The sequence below is a fragment of the Monodon monoceros genome, unplaced genomic scaffold (assembly GCF_005190385.1).
Source record: "Monodon monoceros isolate NGI ecotype Baffin Bay Population unplaced genomic scaffold, NGI_Narwhal_1 Super_Scaffold_14, whole genome shotgun sequence".
Lineage (NCBI taxonomy): Eukaryota > Metazoa > Chordata > Mammalia > Artiodactyla > Monodontidae > Monodon > Monodon monoceros.
In genome coordinates this window covers 38,604,084-38,620,564 of record NW_021703770.1, presented here as the reverse complement: position 1 = coordinate 38,620,564, position 16,481 = coordinate 38,604,084, and the positions used below count along the sequence as shown (strand labels likewise).

The following is a 16,481-nucleotide window of genomic DNA, read 5'->3' as shown; positions in this document are numbered from 1 at the left end:
TCAGGTCCCTGCTTTCCACCTTCAAAATAATTGACAACTGTATTCATTGTTAAGTCCACGCTTTTAGTCAGTAAAAGCTTATGCTACTCCTTGATGAAGACAAGTTTTTATGCTTTTGATTCTATCCTTTCAGTGATTGTCCCTTTCAGTTAGTTATCTCCTCTCCTATATTGTCAACCACTCCCATACCTATAAACTATTTCATCCTTAATAGAAACTTCTCTTGACTGTACTCCACCTCTCTCTCATCCCTTCTCTGCCTAGTTTTTTTTTTTTGCGGTACGTGGGCCTCTCACTGTCGTGGCCTCTCCCGTTGCGGAGCACAGGCTCTGGACGCGCAGGCTCAGCGGCCATGGCTCACGGGCCCAGCCGCTCCGCGGCATGTGGGATCTTCCCAGACCGGGGCACGAACCCACGTCCCCTGCATCGGCAGGCGGACTCTCAACCACTGCGCCACCAGGGAAGCCCTCTGCCTAGTTTTTTAAAGCTCCTTGATCCAATACAATTTGACTTCTGCCGTCCCCACTCTAACTGTTCTCAAGGGTCACCAAATGCCAAAGCCAGTGAATACTTTTCGGTCTTTATCCTGTTGTTTACACTCCTTCCTTCTTGAAATTCTTTATTCCTTTGGCTTCCCCGGCATTTTTACTCATTTCTTCTCCCTGACTCTTCTGCCTTTTCTTCTTTGTGGGTATTTCCCTCTGTCTACCCCTTAAACTTGGTTTTCCCAAGAAGTTAGTCCTTGGGTATTTTCTGATTGCCCTGCATTCTCCCTAGGTAACCTCATCCCCTCATGGTTTTGACCACTACCCATCTAGGACGTGTTATTTCTCTCAAATATCTGGCTCCTATTTCAATTTCTGTCTTATACTTTGAACTTTTATAGCCAGTCGTCTTCAGGATACTTTGTCTGAAATAACTCTTTAGTTATACCCCACTACTAGGTTTTTCCACATGTATTCTTTCATGTGGAAATGGCATCATCCACAGTTCCTCCTACCCACTAACCTAACTGATGACCATTTCTGGATAGTCTTAGCTCCCTTCAGGCTACCTATCAGAATAGTTTTTGTTTAAAAAAAAATATATATATATATATATATAGGAACTTCTTTAAACAAAAGGTAATTTTAAGGTCCTAAAACATGCTCTCACAAAACACTCCATGGCAGAATACTATTATGGATTTTTATCAGGCTCAAGTATTTCTAATCATGAAAGAGAAGGGTCATTATGTATTATAGTGCTGAGCAAACTAGATATATTTTACGTATTAAAAAAGTGAAGCCCTGAAACATGAATTTTGATATTTCAAGTTATTTTGTAGGAGCCTTAATTGTAAAAATGTGTCAGATTACATGTAGAGTTTATTTACTGTTTTTTTTAAGATACTTTATTTATTTATCTGGCTGCACCAGGTCTTAGGTGCAGCATGTGGGATCTAGTTCCCTGACCAGGGAATCGAACCCGGGCCCCCTGCACTGGGAGCATGGAGTCTTAGCCACTGGACCACCAGGGAAGTCCCTTTACTGGTATTTTTAGTCAAATAAATTTACATGAATTTACTTAATGTTACTGAAGATAATTCCACAAACTATGGTTCAGTAATTGATCTTTTCCTTGAGTGGCTCCAGTCAGTCTTTGTTAATTTCTTCTACACCTCTTAGCATCTACAATTAGAGGTTCAGTTTATCATTGTTAGCAAGTAGGTAGTTTTATATTTTGTATACTAGCAAAACTTTGTTTTTGACCAGACCTCTAATAACATCACTTTTCTGTTTTGGAAGATCAAAGCCATCGGCCAGACAGAATTGAACGCAAGCAACCCAGAAGAAGTGTTACAGCTGGCAGCGCAGAGAAGGAAAAAAAAGTTTCTTCAAGCAATGGCAAAACTTTACTTTTAAGCAGTTAGTTAAAATTTTTTAACTTTTATTTTTTAAACAATGGGCTAAAAATAAACAGTATTAAAAGATTAAGTTTATATAATACATATTTACATACTTAGTGGCGTTTTCTTTTCAGACAAAATACTGAAACATATTAGTTTAAAAACAAAAACTCTACAGAAGACTTCACACCATAACAATAGCTTAAATTTATAATTTCTTCAAAGGAAGAAGAGATTCACATGTCCAGTAATAGAATAAACTAGTAATCTAGTATAATTTTTCTAATCAAATCCACTTTTGAGGCTGAAATTTCATTTTTAAAAAACTAAAATATTTACGTAGAAGTAGCTATATACAGCAAGTTCTTATGTCAAGGTTTTGTTTTGTTTTTTAAATAAATAGATTTCTAGGAGTCGTATACATTTACTGCTTTTCTGCCTTAAGAAAATACAAGTTTAGGTCAAGTGTTAAGCTTTATCACTTTGACACTGTCCTTAACTCATAATGTAGGAATTTAAAAAGGACCTTAGCAGTTTTGCAAACATAAATAAAGCCTTAGTCACACTAAATTGAGATAACCCTAAAGATTTTTTTTTTTAGAGTAATAAAGTGACTTTCTCATATAAATAGTTTGAAAGGGTACTTAAGTTTTTCGCCCAAATTGTGATGTACGAAAAAGTTATTATAAAGCAACTTATACGTCAAAGCCCCATGTAGGAGCCACAGCATTTATCTTGTTTATAATTTCTTTGGCATTCCCACTGTTTAGAGCACAGTTTAAACACCATGTTCATCTAAGATTTACTGGTTAAAAATGTTATGGCAAGGCAAATAAACATAGTCAAACAGATTAAAGTTCACCATTTTTAAAAATTCAAGTTTTATAATAGCTTGCTACAGCAGCTATAGATAAATTAGTCACCTTATTACAAAACTAAACCTTTGTAAACAAGTTTAAATTTTATTTTCAAGAACCAAATTGCACTAGTTAAGAGTTCATAAATTTTGAGAATCTAAAAACTAGATTCAAAGTACTGTATCACTTAATGTACCCTGTAAGGTAGCACTTATCTAGTCAAAAACTCCAATGATGAAATTCCTAGTTTATCAAGATAAACATAGTAACACCGTATCAAAGAAATTCTTGTCATGAATCATGGCTGGCTTCTATCCAGTCAATGTTGGGAATGAAGTCATCTTTGTAAACAAGTCCTGCTGTTTCTTTAAACAGCGAATATAGGAGTTAAATTTCCTCCTTAGTGCCAATTTTAAGTGGTTTTTTTAAATCAGAGAATGCCAGTGAAACTTCTGAATCGGCCAGGACAGCCACAGCACTATTTTCCTGTAAGACTTAAGTAGTTAAGTTCTATGAAATGCTACACAGCACTTCATCACTTCCAACTTGTTTGCTCAGTTAACTTTAGTGTTTTCCTGGTGGTTTTTCAGTGCTCTTCGGTGGTGTCATAATGCCTCCATTGCAAACTGGTGACAACTGTCCCCCCTTTCTGAAGGTGTTTATATAATTTACTTCATCCTGTACATGTGAAGAAATCATGCAGAGGTTAACAGCTAAGATAAAGCATTGATATGGTAAAACAAAGTCAAACAAGGCTTCTGTGTACTAATTTGAGACTACGTAGGCCTAATATAATCCTCTCTTTATGTGTTTGCAACTGTGATTAGTCATATTTTAGAGGTTCAACTGCCTGCAACTTGTATTTTTAAAAACTCTTACCTGGACTATTGGCATTAATCTTGAGACACTTCATAAATCTTGCTTTGACTTCAAAGTTATTTTATTAGCTTTTCTACATTTTTTTTTTTTTTTTGCAGTACGCGGGCCTCTCACTGTTGTGGCCTCTACCGTTGCGGAGCACAGGCTCCGGACGTGCAGGCTCAGCGGCCATGGTTCACGGGCCCAGCCGCTCCGCGGCACGTGGGATCTTTCCGGACCGGGGCACGAACCCGTGTCCCCTGCATCGGCAGGCGGACTTCCAACCACTGCGCCACCAGGGAAGCCCAGCTTTTCTACATTTTGAAATCAGTGTGCCCACTGGAACTTTCTATCCCCTACCATCTTATATAACTGCTTGAAATATTATTCCGTAGTAGCCTTACTATCAGTTTCAGTGACTTACCAAATAGTAAGACCAAAAAACTACAAGAAAGAAACATACCAGCATAGCCAGATAATTTGTATGTGTCTGTATATTGTGTCTGTCTTCCATAGAAATCTTCTTAAAAACCTTCAGCTTCACTGGGCTAGTACTTTTTACTATGCTGACAAAAGGCACCATCCAGTCTACACATTCAGAAATGTTGTCCCATTCCAAACCTAGATAAAGAAAAGTTAGAAAAATGTGAAGGTTACATCAGAAACATATGCCTACTTATTTGCTTGTGCTTCAGAATTTAAAGATAGTTAATTTAAAATTCATGTAAAAAAGGAAACCAAAACAAGCACATAATATAAACCAAAATCAATGAGTTTATGTGGGATTAGCAGCTGTAAACTACTGTATATAGGATGGATAAACAAGGTCCTACTGTATAGCGCAGAGAACTATATTCAACATCCTGTGATAAACCATAATGGAAAAGAATATAAAAAAAGCATGTCTCTATATGTATAACTGAGTCACTTTGCTGCACAGCAGAGATTGGCACAACGTTGTAAATCAACTGTACTTTAAAAAAATTAAAATAAAACAAGTTTAGCAAGTCAAAACAGACTATCACTCTCAAATATGTTTATAATGTGACTATTTTGAGGGAGAAAAAGACTTAGAGCTTCTTAGCCAGTACCTGCTACATAGGAAATTGAAATTGTCAAAACCCAAAGAACTCTTTAATGCGGAGCTATAATTATATTGACTAACTTCAACTGGATTTAAATTCCATTTGACCTTATTTTTTGTTTGTGGATATATATTGAGGATTAGAAAGTACTTCTAATAGAAGGGAAGATAATCGCTAAACTGCTGACTTTTTTCCATTAAAATTTTAAATTCTTGTTTAGCAGGATGCTAAGTTCAAAATAGTCCCTTTAAAATTTGTGAATGGGTAAGAAGAGAACAAAATACACTGTCTTACCTGAGGCTTTCTTAACCACTTCACGAGAGGTAAAATGGCACAAGGCAGCAGCAGCGAGTATTCTGTACTGGAATTCTAATGAATCGATGGCAAGAATACACAGATCTAAAAGCTAACAGAGGAAAAAGTATAAGAATTTAGGAGAAGGATGAGTACTACATGTCGCTACTAAACATCATCAGCTAGCATTTTAGATTGCTTATCATGTGGACCATATGCCAAGAAGTGCTAAAACTACAGGGATCCAAAGAGAAATAAGCTGCCACCCTGCAGGAAGTTCAATCTTGTTAATAAACAAGTAAAGGATTGTTACGATATAGCATGATGTGTACTATTAGGAAGCGCACCTGATCCAGAGTGGGGAAGACAGGGAAGACTTCTGCTTAAATGAGTCTTAAAATACAAGGTAGCCAGGAAGACTGGGAGGTAGAGAGTGTTCTAGATATAGGAAACAGAATTTACAAAGATAAATGAGAAAGGATTACTTTTCTTTGGAACTCAAGTCAGAACACGTAAGGTAAAAAATATGACATAAGGAATATCTTTCCTTCATTATTTTAAAAAAAGGGGGTTGCTGGAGAGGCATGGCCTAGGTTAGATCATAAAGGGTCTTTAAGAAGTCAGAACTTTAAAGTTCTGACTGATTATTGAAGTTACTAGAAGATTTTAAATCAGGGAAATTACATTTTAAGAACAATCCCTTAGACTGTGGTGAAGCAGAAACACAAGAAGGGAACATGTTTCTAAACAGATGAGTTGAGAGGTAGTACAATCCAGGCAGTAAGAGATCTGAACAACGATCAGTGAAATTATGTAAAAAGGTTAGATTTCAGAGGCCTGAGGTGATACCTGTCCAGTGAAATAAAACTTATTTTTGTCCCCATGGGTCCAGAAGACAGAAACACGAGTAGAGGAGTTGGAAATGAATTATTACTATTATATACCTCTAGAAGCTTTCCACACTGTTTATCAGCTTATCAAAGGTTTGCCCTATCAAAAGCGTTTAGCTGCCTAGGATAATCTGGGATGCTAGGAAATCTGAGGGAAAAAATTAATATGACTTCATTAGAAAGTTCTACAAAATGAACCAATTCTAATATATTTACTGGTTCTCCAGTTTTAGTGTTCATAATGAGTTTACTAAAACACAAGTTGAATTTCAACGTAGGTTACTTAAACCCATCCAGAGTACCACAGTTTCTTCAGTTCCATGTGTAAGATTTTCACATCCTACACAGAATAAGAATCTGGGTGTTCTTCACTTATATATGGCAGGTACAGCAGCCTTAAGGTCCTACTTATGAGAAGCAGGCAGGAAAGAATGGTACCCTCCTCCTGTAATTACTTTCTTAGAATATTTGTTATACACTGGCCTAGGAAAGTTTAATTTAAACTTAAAGTTTTAAATAATGTTATAACTAAATTAGGTGATTTTAATTTTAACACATAAAATAGGTTCCCTGTATATTCAAATACGAGTGTAAGATAATTTTACAGAATAATTTCATACTATTATAAAACCTAAAACAACTGGCTGAAAAATACCTTTCCCCATGTTACATCAAAAAGAGGTATTTAACTCTCTACCTCATACTCCTAAAGAGTAAAAAGTGCTCATAATATATTTACATGCAAGTTTTAAAACTTTGTTTTCTAGAATTTTCAGTAAGCAATGTAAATATTGGGGACAGAATTTTATGCATCAGAAGTTTTGTTCTAGTCAATTAAGGAATGAATTTAATTCAGTATGCTGTCATTTTGTTGTGTTGCCTATTTAGCACTATAAATACCCTAAACAAAACCTGTAATTAAAAACATTAGCAAATATTCAATAAAAATATCAATACCTGAGCTATTTGAATGAACTTTTCCTGAGAATACTGAGGTAGAAGAACTTTAGGAGCATCTTTAAGAGCATCAACTTGGAGGAAGAGATTTAGCCAGGAGATGACTGTTACAGGACAAAGTTCCCATTTTAAAGCCTGTTAATGAAATTAAAATGCCTGTTAATAAGTGTAGGTATATATACCACATTATATAGGTACTTCCTTAAATAGTCATTTAAGAAACTTTTTGCTTTGGGCATATTTCTTCCTATTTTCATAACTATTTATAGATACCTCACAATCTAAAGCTGCTTGTGTTTTAGTCTATTATTGATACAGACCCCTTTATTCTTCTCTAGTTATCTTTATTGACAAAGTTCCTTGGACCTATTTTTCATTCCTACTTTTCTCATTTCTTGCAGCCCCTCATCTTCCAAACGTATTCTTTATTGAAACTGCCCTTTTAATTTTATTCAATAACTCCACAGCTAATTCCATTCAGATCTCCAAAGAACTGATTCTACACTTTTTCTTTATGTGATCTATAATGGCTTCTGTTCAACATGTAAAAGCTAAAAAAAAGACAAATCCTAATTTATGATTCTCTCCATGAAGCCCTGGGACTTTACCATTTATAAGAAGTCAAAAATAATTAGGAGAGAACAGAGAGTCTTAATGCCTGTAGGACCACCCAGAGGATTCCATCTTCCCATTATATATCCTCATACTATACTTCAGGTCTGAATCTGGATAACTTTGTTACTAGAACATATTAGAACTATATTCAGTGTCTTATAATACCCTATAATGGAAAAGAATCTGAAAAAATATATATATATAAAACTGAATCACTTTGCTGTACACCTAAAACTAACACAACATTGAAAATCAAGTATATTTCAATAAAAAAATTTCTTTTGAAAAGAATATCAGCATGCCAACAAGATCCCATTCTTACAGAGCTATCAATCTGAATGTTTATAAACATAACAAATTTATATTATAATGTATACAGTTTACAGATAATCTTGTAAATGAAAGTCATATTGATTGTGTTTTCTTGTGTCCTATTTATAAAACCAAGATGCTCAAATTTCATAACATACTTTCTAGTAGCTAACATTCACCCTTTAATCTCTAATTCAAGGCCCAATTAAACATCTTTTTTTTTTTCAACTAGCTCTTTACTTTCTTTTTTTTGTTTGTTTTTTAACATCTTTATTGGAGTATAATTCCAATTAAACATCTTAATGCTTCTTTACCCTTCTATTAAAAGCCTTTCCCATGCATATAGAAAAGAAAAAAGGCAGTGAAATAATTCTCATTCTCCACCTGCTGGAAGAAGTGGAAAATCAGAACTAAGATTTGAGAATCACTGTTGGAATTCATTTATATACACATGATATGCTAACTACCTATAAGTTTCGAAAGTGTTGTTAAACACTTTTAAATTAAGAAATAATATTCTCAATAAAGGAGAATTGAAAGATACAGAAAAATAGAGTTTACAGGTTAAGCAAATTCCCCTCCCGTCTTAGAACTGGATCCTAATACTAAAATCTCAGTTTTGACTACTTAACATTGTAGTCTTTGAGTTTAGTAAATTACAGTTATTAAATTGCAACTAGAAATAATAAAGATACATTATTACCTTTAATATAATGAGTTCCATCCTTAAGATATCCTCTTCACTGCAAGCACCATCAGTGACGTAAGCAAACTCTTGCAGCTTAGGAGCGTAGATTTCCTTTAAAATAGATTTAATTAGTATCAAGCACAGTTGAGAGTGAGATTAAAACAAAAGAATTATATACAAACCAATCTAGGCTTCATTTTTAAAGGACAAAATGATTATAAATCTTAATAAAATAATTCTATGATAGCCAAAGCAACCTTACCTTTAAAGATATTTTTCATACCTGGGTATCTAAATTAGCCAACTATATTGATTGAAACATTTTTATAGAACTGAGTTTGAATCTTAGTTAATAAACAATTAGACTATTTTAACCAGTCATTTCAGTGACTGGTTAAAACGAAAAGCCAAACTTGTTTTAGGATTGCCTAGTATATCAGACTAAAACAAGATACTCAACAAATAAGGTCTAGAAATTGAAAACATTAACTTTATCCTAGTACAAAAGTATGGTTATTCAAACAATAATTTGTGCAGTTTCGTTGATGACAGGTCTGTCTTAACAGTTCAGAGAATAACAACTAGAATGACCAGAGGAGTAGAAGAGATGTTGCCACAGATGAGAACAGGCTAAAGATCAAGATTTCAGTCTAGAAAGGTATCTGAAACACACCATGTGATTTCAGGTAAGGATATACTGAATACAAACTTATTCATCAAATTTGGCAGAATTTGGGGATAGCCCTTAAGGCTCAAAAGAAAAATGTGGAAGAGGAGAAAAATACACTTAAGGAAATTAATGCATGATTCACAGTCCCTCTCCTACCCTCAAAACAATACAGGCTTCAAAAATTTCAGATGAAGGTACTAACGATATCCTTATGTGTTGAATTTAAGAAAAGTAAATTGAGATCGTGTGAAGGAAAATCTCAGGCAGGAAAGGTGTTTCCTTCTATCCTAGCACCATCATCAGATATAAAAATACTAGGCTGGATATAGACCATTATTCTAACCTAACATAGCATTTATTGCATTTGATTGGTTAATTAGGTTTCAGAGACCATTTTATTGAATCCAAGTGCTATAACTAGGTATAGAGAGACAGCGTTGGTCATTTTGTTTGGCACAGTTAGCCATGGAACATTTCACCTAGATACTAGTTCTAGAATTAAACCAGGGACTTATAATAGGCTCAGATACTTTGAAGGGGACCATGATAATTATCCTTCCACCCAAATCATAGTGTTCAGAAAATGTATTGGAAAAAACTCACTCATCTTTCCTAAGGATTAACATATCAAAAGTGGTACATAGTATTCTCTGGGATTAATGAATTGGTTAAGACAAAAAAAGTTTGCGGTAAATATATCCATGGATAAACTTTGAGAACTTACCTCAAGTTTGGAAGCAATGAATAATGAGGTAATTCCAATGAGTTGAAGCATGTTTTTATTTATATCCTTTTGTGTCAACATAAATCTATCAAAAAAGTCTTGCGCAAGATAAAATGTTTCCCTATGAAGTGTGTATACTTCACACACCTAGAGAAGAATCCATTTAAATATTATTCCATTAATTTCTCCAAATTAGAAAGTTACCTCTTAGCATACCAGATTTCAGAACACTTTCTGAAGTCCAACTTGCTTTTTAGGATACCAAAGCTAAAATGGGGGAAAAATTAACATGTGCTAATAGGATAAACCTATTACAGTCCTCTTAGTTTTATAGGTTTTTTTCACATAGACTTACTGTGTTTATTCCCAGATACATTTACACTTGCTGACTATGGCTGAGTACTTTTTTCCTATTAAGCTTCTAATGTTTTTTAAATTAATTTTTATTGGCGTATAGTTGCTTTACAATGTTGTGTTAGTTTCTACTGTACAGCAAAGTGAATCAGCTTTACGTATACATATATCCCCTCTTTTTTGGATTTTCTTCCCATTTAGGTCACCACAGAGCATTGAGTAGAGTTCCCTTGGCTATACAGTAGGTTCTCATTAGTTATCTATCTTATTCATAGTGTCAATAGTGTATATATGTCATCTAATTTTTATTGATGCCAAATGGGTAAGTTTTTATGCTTAGTTTATACTCTAATAGTTCCAACTGATTCTCTTCATCATTCTAGATATACATTTAACTACAAAATGACAACTCTGTTCCTTTCAATGTTCTTACATCATTTAAGAATTATAGAAGAAAACTGAATGAATAACAATGGTGATTGACAAAATTTTTATCTTTTTTTTTTTTTTTTTCAAAATTTTTATCTTATTCCTTGTTTCTGACTATAATGGGATTCCCCTAATGTTTCACTATTGTTATTAATAATAAGTAGTATCTGTCATTTCCACATTTAATATAGGGAAAGCTTTTAATTCTCAAAATAACTTCATGAAGTAGGGAGGAAACAGAGGGACAGACATACATGAGTTTCTAATAAACACTTAATGTGTTAAGGAAATCTATCCCTAGTTTATTGCATATTCAAAAATCAGGAATGTATACTGAATTTCAAAAAATATCTTTTACATCTATGATATATAACCTTATGATTTTTCTCCCTTAAACTATTAATAGATTTTCAAATGTTGGACCATTTTTGCATTCCTAGGTTGAAAGAAATATTAAGACAAAGTAGAGTTTAATGCTCTGCTGGATTTGATTTATTATATTTGGTTTTGTATATATAATCATATATTTAAGGGAAAATAGGGATAAATTTGATAGACAACCACTGAATAAAAATCAATGTAACATAAAAAGGCAAAATAAAATAACATCAACATAATTGTGCTTAAGTTGCATCTATGATCATTAGATATTTAGAAAAGTCAAAATCCAACTACATTCTTGTACACACGATTGAAACATAATCTTCCCTTCTAGTCAGAATAAGGAATAAGATGACCTGACTCAAAAGGACAACAGTTTGCAGTCTTAACGAACTTTTCTGATAGCTTCTGAGATCTATTCTGCCGTGTGTTTCTCCACCAAAAAGCCTGTGGTAGTTCCCCCTTGGAGTTCATTGTCTCTATCTATATTAAAGACAGGGAAACTACAGAGCAAATATCCAGGGGTTGGGGTAAAATTAGTTTGTTATCAATATAAATAATCATTTCAGTAATTTTAGAGATCCTTTCAGAATTATTATCCAGAGAAAGGGAATGGGCCTAAACAAGAGAGGGCACAGATATTTAGGGCACAGGCATTTAGGGACTTCTGGATCACTATTATTCCTTTAGATTAATGGTACAGCTCATTTCTGAAAGGAATAGAGGGATATAACAAAAGCAAGGTACATGGAGCCTCGAGGGCTTAGGGCTACTGGATATTCAAGGCCTCCTTATCATTTAGGATATAGAAATTAGGATTTCAAATCATAATTTGATTTTGGTGATGAAGAAGAGGACTTCTGAGGGTCCTGAAGCCTAGTCCTGGTTCTTTACATTGCATAGCAGAATTCAAAACCTTGTCAAATTCTGTTCCTCTTGAGTATCCTTGGCACCAGGCACAGTGCCTAGTACACAGCGATACTCAGATACCACAATTTCTGAATTGGGTTTGGGTTGTATGGGACCTAGTGGCTGTGTCCTCATGATTTTACTCTTATCAAGCAGTCATTTTCCATTTTGGTATCCTCAACTACAGTGAGTAGCCCCCCAGAATGGCTCCTGGCAATAGGTAATATACCATGAAGGCACATGGAAAGCATATTTATGTCTAAATGTTTTTCCATCATACAGACAAAAAAGGAAATTTGTATTGCTGGAACATACCTCTAAAAGCCAGTCTAGAAGTATTGACCTCATCTGTGGTTCCAATTCAGAATGCAGAACTTCAAAATGTTTGTCATGAACATATCTGGTCTCTTTTTTTAACATGTTTAGCCAAACATCCTGTGAACATCCCCAGCTATGGAAAGGGGCAAAATAATTGTGTGACCTACATAATATACAAGCTACCTGTTTCACATAGAGTAAACTCAACTTTCAAACACTGAAATCCAACTTTGAATTAGAATTTGAAAGGACAACCTCTTAAAGTAAATCAGGAAAAATTGCTACTTTTAGAAACCATTTCTTTAGCATGAAATTATACAGCAAGAACTTGGACTATGAGAATCTAAATTGACAGATTTCAAGAGTGCTTTTTAGTCCCCATCTATTTATAATTTACAAAGGCACCTGTTTAAGATAACGATGTTTTCTCAAGAGCAACACTAAAAAAGTAAATATTTAAAGCATATGATCCCAGCAGAGACAGTCTCAATCACCTCCAAATAGATCATCACTACATTACAGTGGGGTTAAGGTGGGACAGTATGGAGAAGAGGAAGACTGGTGAGTTTAAATGTATGAGTCCATTAATTTGCTTATTAAAGCCAAATATAAATTATTACACTACACATTTTATATAAGTTGTACCTCTTAGTCATTCATTAACTAGAAAAAGTATAGACCTTAGTAAGTAGGCTTGGTAAGAAAGAAAAATAGCTGATCTATCAAATGAAAATGCTGTACATGTTAAAATACTTCCATGTTAACAATTTAGATAAATTATTTAAACTCCATTAAAAATGTGATTCAGGGTTTCCCTGGTGGCACAGTGGTTAAGAATCCGCCTGCCAATGCAGGGGACACGGGTTCGATCCCTGGTCCGGGAAGATCCCACATGCTGCGGAGCAACTAAGCCCGTGCGCCACAATTACTGAGCCTGCGCTCTAGAGCCCGTGAGCCACAACTACTGAGCCTGTGTGCCCTAGAGCCCATGCTCCGCAACAAAGAGAAGCCACCACAATGAGAAGCCTGTGCACAGCAATGAAGAGTAGCCCCCGCTCACCGCAACTAGAGAAAGCCCGCGCACAGCAATGAAGACCCAACGCAGCCAAAAATAAATAAATAAATAAATCATAAATAAATAAGGTGATTGAGTTCTTCTGATAAGGCTTACAGTCTTCAGCAAGCAAGTGAAAATAATGTTATAGAATCAATGTTTTAAATACCCATGTCATTTGCAAATGGCATTACTGTCAGCTAAAATAATATATGCTTAAAGACTAGTAAAAAAAACAGTTTTTCTACAAGTTTTTCTAATAATGAAAGCAAAAAATACCTCAAAATAGCACCATATATTACATCAGTAAATTTTAATCTTTGACATTAAATTACTGAAATTTTTCTTACCTTAAATCAGGCAAAGGTGAAGGATTAATGAAAAGATTTTTAAATCTGTAATTTGTAAATCTGGAGAAGTCGCTTGTTCCTATTTCTTTGTGGGGTGTTTCAATGATAATGCAAGGACTGATCCCCCCAGATAATACAGGTGGCCAACAATTCTGTCATTTAAAAAAAATAAAAAGAATATCTTTGTGAAATAGACAAACCAGCTTTTGTCTTGGATCTTTTATAAATGAAAGCTAATACTTCTAAACAGTCTACATTTTTCCCCAAACACCGTCATTAGCTAACATTGCTGACTAAGCTGACATACATATTTTATAAATAAACCATATAGCTCATTTCAATCTTCATAAAGAGTAACAGGTAGGATGTTTTATACAAAATACAATTCTGGAAATACAAGACGTTAGGTACTGAGGGAGAGGAGAAACAACAAAACACGTGTGTAGTCAAATATTAATCACTTTCAAGATTATAAAATTTTCCCTCTGTATTTAGCAATAGTGGCCAGGGCACCTTGTTTTATAGACAGCTACCCCCGCCCCATACTCGTTAAGGCCTTTTCCACTACTTTCAAATACAGGAAGACAAGACCTTTAAAGTGGAAACAATTACTTAAATACTTAAAGGACACTTTCGCCAGTCAATGCTGGTTTCAAAGAGAACCACTGTTTCCAAAGTGTCTTCTGTACAACACATAGGAAGAATAGGTGGCAAAGGGCTGGGTGCCAGTCTGTCAGTGACCTCACATCCTATTTATGCCCTAGGAGCAACCATCAGGACTCTCCACTATAGTCAGAGAGGGAACAAAGAGCAGTCCATTGGACAGATTAGGCGGGCCCTGGTGCACCAGGCAGCTCCTAGAGGGAGGGATTTACAAAGAGGAACCAGCTGCGTCAAGGCTTACTCTGTAGCTGTAGTAGGATTCAGGGACATAAAAACCACCCAAAGACAAGCGCCTTCCTGCTGACCTCGAAGGGCATTAAAAGTGTCAGAGGAACCTTCCTATCACAAAGCAATAACACAATTCTATTCTGTTTTGTCCTACATTTGTTTCCCCCAAACCTAGCCCAGTTCTGCATTACCCTAATCTCATACTGATGTTTCTTGATGACCTCCTCTTTTCTTTTTTTGACATCCTGGAAAATAGAAAAGGCCATTGTTAAACTAAAGTCCCTGCAAGGAATTTCCTCTTTCTCCTCTCTCTCTTCCCCCCCTTAACTCACCTGGGCCGTTTTTCTCTTCTTGGCCTGAATTATCTGGGTTTCTTGTGGGGAATCCGTCTGACTGGGCTGGGGCTGCTGTTTAGCTTGTAAACGGCTACTATAGAGTTTTTAAAAAGGAAGCTTAATTAGTAAGTGACGCATTTCAAAGGCAGCAGCCAACTCTGAAACATATTTCCAAGACAAATAACGTTACCTGCGTCTTGACATTCTCTTCTTTCAGGTGTATGAAACCTCTGGAGGTGAGAGGAAAAACCAGAGTCAAATACATTGTCATCCATACTCTCCAAGTGCCATTCAGAGGTTATAACTAAGTCCCTCAGGAGATGACCTGAGCCGTCTTACCACGATGACTTATGCAGTATATTAGTGCATGATTTCGGACTCATGCTTTTGGACACATGCCTGCATTTCCTCAACGAAATGAACAGCCCGGATGAGAGCGTCTTCAGAAATTTGCAAACCACCCTCAGCGCCCGGAAAGCGCAGGGAGGCAGATGGGTCTCTTCTGCGTCCTGCAGTCTCTCCCCCGGACAGCCCGAGTGGGGCTTGGGCAGCGCCCCTACTTCCCCCCTCCCATCCTGCCCGAGCCGCGGGGAGAGGGGGTTGTGGAGGCGAAACACTGTGGAGAAGCCGGTTCCGCGCCAATTTGGAGAGTGGCGGTGGCGGGGAAGCAGGGGGCGGAGGGAACTTGTGTCACGTCCTTCAGTCTCCTTTCCCTCCTTCCCAGCCCCACCGGACCCTGCCCATCGCTTGGAGGGGCACCGGGACCCCGACTACAGATGGGGGATGGGAGTGATGGAAAGGGAGTTCAATTAATAAAGAGGAAAACTGGGCTTGTGGGGGAACTTTTCTCCCCGTGAAGGAGACCCAGACCCCCATCCTCTCTCCTGCGGGATAGCTCCCCAAATGGGGATGGCAGAGAGAAGCCCCTAGAATGAGGGGCTTTTCCGTGGCCTCCCACTTAGGGGCAGCCCTCCATCCACCGCCGCCTCCCAGGCCCCCTGCCAAGGGTCCTGACAGGGACGGATCGCGGGGACCCATCGCCCCCAGATGCCTAGTTCTCAGCCCTCCCACTTTTCCTCCCCTTGGCTCCCGCCCGCGGGACGGATCGGCCCAGAGGGGGGGGCTTTCTCTCCTCCCGCATCCCGCCCTACGCCCAAGCACCTCCTCACCGCCAGACCCGCTACCGCTCGGCTCTCAGCTGGCGCCGGCGCCAACCCAATATATAGGCCGGGCCAGGCCCGCCCCGCACGCATGCGCCTCAGACTGACACCTCCGGACAGTGCGCTCCCCTCCCCCGCGCGCCAGTCCGCAGGCCCGCGCGGCGCACCCTGCCGTGAGTCCGCGCCCGCCCACCTCGAGGGGCCGCACAGCCGGCTCGCCTAAGCCCTCGGTCCGCGGTCACCTGAACTTCACCTGCCTGTGCGGCGGGAGGGAGTCTCTCAGAGGCTCCTCCTCCGCAGCCCGGCTCCCCGCCGCTCGGCTTCATCTCCCGCCAGTACGTTTCTGTCCCCTCCCTTTTTCAACTCTCGGACGCCGCGGGTGTCAGGCCGCGGCCCGGCCCCGGCGTACGGCCAGGTGGAGGCGGCTCGGGCGAGCATAGCGTGGCTAGGAAGTGGCCATGC

General features: G+C 37.5%; 2 protein-coding genes across 2 annotated transcripts in view; one reads left to right on the top strand and one right to left on the bottom strand.

Moving 5' to 3' along the window:
• INTS8 (integrator complex subunit 8) overlaps nt 1-2,176 on the top strand; it is a 51,230-nt gene extending 49,054 nt beyond the window's left edge. Inside the window, exon 27 of the mRNA XM_029222776.1 lies at nt 1,788-2,176. Within this exon, the coding sequence (XP_029078609.1) occupies nt 1,788-1,904 (117 nt within the window). The 3' untranslated portion in view covers nt 1,905-2,176. The remainder of the gene's footprint in view (nt 1-1,787) is intronic.
• Nucleotides 1,894-16,108, bottom strand: CCNE2 (cyclin E2). Its single transcript, XM_029222777.1, has 12 exons — nt 16,029-16,108; nt 15,050-15,089; nt 14,857-14,953; nt 14,716-14,769; nt 13,634-13,785; nt 12,227-12,362; nt 9,839-9,985; nt 8,460-8,555; nt 6,830-6,964; nt 4,983-5,094; nt 4,067-4,224; nt 1,894-3,423 (listed from the first exon to the last, which is right to left on the bottom strand). The coding sequence occupies exons 2-12, from the start codon at nt 15,061-15,063 to the stop codon at nt 3,310-3,312; spliced, it is 1,215 nt and encodes a 404-aa protein (XP_029078610.1). The 5' UTR covers nt 15,064-15,089; nt 16,029-16,108; the 3' UTR covers nt 1,894-3,309.
• Between the last annotated feature and the right edge of the window lie 373 nt (nt 16,109-16,481).

Excerpts from the sequence above, each read along its gene's own strand:
- CCNE2 (XM_029222777.1), bottom strand. Across the intron at positions 9,986-12,226 it reads TTCTAGACTGGCTTTTAGAG|GTGTGTGAAGTATACACACT; the intron begins GTATGTTCCAGC and ends ATTCTTCTCTAG. Across the intron at positions 5,095-6,829 it reads AGTTCATTCAAATAGCTCAG|CTTTTAGATCTGTGTATTCT; the intron begins GTATTGATATTT and ends TTCCTCTGTTAG.